A 2,769-nucleotide genomic window follows, 5' to 3' on the forward strand; every position below is an offset into this window, starting at 1 on the left:
AGTTCAGTAAATAGAAAAGTCGTAGCAAGGAAGCACGATATAATGACCCTTATACCATCAGATGCCGGTGTTCTCTTTATTTCCTCCAACTAACTCCGAAAATAACAACACGCCACCGTCCACCTACTATAACAACACCGAGTATTTGAGATTACTTGTGCTATTAAGGCGAAGCACTAAGCATGTGCTACACCTAAATCAAAGTATTAACAAATGTATCGCTCCAGCCAAGGCGTGCGACAACGCTACGCAGGCAGTGAAGCGTGCATGTCTATCTAGTATCAATCAGTTGGGTCGGCTGCATGCTTGGCCGCATCACAAAAATGTCATTTTGCCGCATGATTTTATGTTCATGCAACTAGAAGAGAAGATCTTAACATGTCTTTTGCCTTATTTGCCTGAATTAAAATAGAGAAACAAGTATTAGATGTCACTGTCCAATGGAAATATCTGGTGATATAAGAACTGCAAGTCCTTACTTCCTTTTCCCAGTTTATTGAGAGCACGATCCACATGAGCAGCATAAGCTTTAAGAGGCTGCCACAAACGATGCCGAGCCAAAGCCCCTATTGAAAGCATGACAAAATTTTGGTTTTCGATACTTATTCATATTTTTTTTGAAAAGATGAGAAGTTGATGATATATACCATTCCATTCAGATGCATGACAAATGCTAGTAATACGGCCAAGGGGATGCCTGCCAAGTAGAACGCAGCAAGATTAACGCGTGCTCCAATCTTCTGCTCACCACACCCAGTTATCACGCCTGAAATGTATAAACAAAATATCCTGCGACCATGTTAGAGATTGTTCTTTCTGGCAATATTGGAAACAAGGGGCATTTCACCTATCCTCTTACCTGAAAGAGAAGTATGGACTCCATCTATAAAGTAGGATATGGCTAGAACTGGTATCATCCAGGCGATGTATGTGACAACTTCCTCCTCATTGCTATACATGTAACCCCAAAAATTGCGTAGCAGAATCATTGTAATAGAGATCACTAAACCTTCAGACAAGGCCATAAGAAGGACTATTCTGGTTGCCAGCTTTGCTGCCTCCGGTTTACCGGCACCAAGTTCATTGGAAACGCGTGTACTGTATTTGCAAGAAAGACAAAAGAGACCAATGAGTGTATAGATCGAGGGACAAAAGCATTCCACATTATTGTGGATTTGTGGATGTGAAGTGAATCTAACAGTACCTTATGGCTGTGCAGAGACCAGTTGGCACCTTGAACATGAGAGCGCCAGTATTAAGACTGCACAATTCAATGATACAAATCATAGAAAGAATGAAAGGACTTAGAAAAACTGAAGTACATGCAAATTGGTGTAGATTGCCAGTTGGTTTTACCATATCGACAGTACTGAGGTTTCAAGCCTAGGATTGGGCAGCAGACCAGAGAGCAGCACCAGCAGTTCAAACGACCACCACTCCAAGCTGCGAATATGTATGTAGACGTATCTTTCCATCAATTAGTTAAAAACTCATGTTATATGCACCTCGTTATATATGACCAAGAAAGATGTTTGATTTGACTCACCAAACCATCATTGCGGACTGGAAGGCAAGCTCCGCGAACTGGCGCAACTCCTTGAACTTGAGGGCCTCCATGGAGAAGCCAGTCCACGTTCTGTTACAAGCTCCTGAAAACCTCGTGTACAGGCTCAGCATGGCCAGATTGATGCTGCAGGATACGGCGTTGCTGAGAGCCGCGCCCTTGCTCCCCATCCCAGCCTTGTGCACCAGCACCCAGCAAACGAGGACGTGGGCCAGCGCCGTGACGGCGGAGCAGGCCATGACCGGCACCACGATGCTCTGCGTCTGCAAGAACCGGATATGGCACACGACAGGCACGTAGGGGACGAGGGACGGGATGAGCCACCGCGCGTAGGCGCCGGCGCCGGCGGCGATGGACGCGTCCTGGCCGAGGAAGACGAGGATCCGGGCGGCGTTGGCCCACACCGCGGCGATCGGGACGCACGCCAGCGCTAGGACCAGCATCGCCCGCTGCTCGTAGACGCCGACGAGGTGGTACTGCCGCGCGCCGAACGCCTGCCCGCACACCGTGTCCAGCGCTCTCGCCATGCCAGACTGCACGTATCTCCATTTTTATCGATCATGCAAACATTACGAGCTTGTACTCCTACTAGTGATGATATAATTGTAGAGATGCGTACGAGCAAGCTGAAGCCAGTGACGTTGGCGAGGGAGGTGGCGAGTGAGGCGCCGGCGAGGGAAAGCTCGCCGAGATGGCCCACGAACATCACCGACACCAACTGTACCACGGACCGGAGGATTCCGCTCGCCACCAGCGGCCCCGCCAGTCGCAGTAGGCGCTTCGCCTCCGCTGCCGCCGCCGCGCCATTGTTCTCACTGCCTTGTTCGGGTCCGCTGGCTACAACCAGCAGTGGCTCCTCTACGCTCGGCTTCTGCATTCTCACCAGCACCTGAGGATCCACTGGAGTAAAGATGAAGAAGGGCCTTTATATATGGGCAACTGCCCGCTATACATGTAGGTATGTGGAAACTGCGCAGCAATTGCAACATGACTTTTGTCACTTCTTGTCTGATGGTGACATAGCCTGATGGGTTAACCGTGCTGGCCAAGCATTAGACGCGCGCGGGTGCGCAGCAACATCGCATTGACGCACGAGGACTTTGTTCCAGTCGGTCAAGATTGTTTATTTACCCTTGCGTGTGACGAAATCAGACCGTGACAAGTTGTGATTGATTGATAAAAATGGAGGAGTTGGAGACTTCCAA

General features: G+C 49.2%; 1 protein-coding gene across 2 annotated transcripts; it reads right to left on the reverse strand.

The window, feature by feature from the left end:
* Nucleotides 1-223: 223 nt before the first annotated feature.
* On the reverse strand, nt 224-2,441 carry LOC124672339 (protein DETOXIFICATION 16-like). Of its 2 annotated transcripts, XM_047208590.1 has the most exons (8): nt 2,184-2,441; nt 1,547-2,097; nt 1,357-1,443; nt 1,205-1,261; nt 860-1,098; nt 648-766; nt 480-566; nt 224-398 (listed from the first exon to the last, which is right to left on the reverse strand). In XM_047208590.1, exons 1-8 carry the CDS (start codon nt 2,439-2,441, stop codon nt 351-353), a joined length of 1,446 nt encoding a protein of 481 aa, XP_047064546.1. In that variant the 3' UTR covers nt 224-350. The 2 variants fall into 2 exon arrangements, with proteins under 2 accessions (XP_047064546.1, XP_047064541.1); XM_047208585.1 differs by having other exon boundaries at nt 224-566.
* Nucleotides 2,442-2,769: the final 328 nt, after the last annotated feature.

Source organism: Lolium rigidum, chromosome 1 (assembly GCF_022539505.1).
Source record: "Lolium rigidum isolate FL_2022 chromosome 1, APGP_CSIRO_Lrig_0.1, whole genome shotgun sequence".
Classification (NCBI taxonomy): Eukaryota; Viridiplantae; Streptophyta; class Magnoliopsida; order Poales; family Poaceae; genus Lolium; species Lolium rigidum.

Coding starts and splice junctions, on each gene's coding strand:
- LOC124672339 (XM_047208585.1), bottom strand. CDS start 2,441: ATGCAGAAGCCGAGCGTAGAGGAGCCACTGCTGGTTGTAGCCAGCGGA. Junction 1,444..1,546: donor CAGTCCGCAATGATGGTTTG/GTGAGTCAAATC, acceptor ACATATTCGCAG/CTTGGAGTGGTGGTCGTTTG. Junction 567..647: donor TCATGCATCTGAATGGAATG/GTATATATCATC, acceptor TGCTTTCAATAG/GGGCTTTGGCTCGGCATCGT.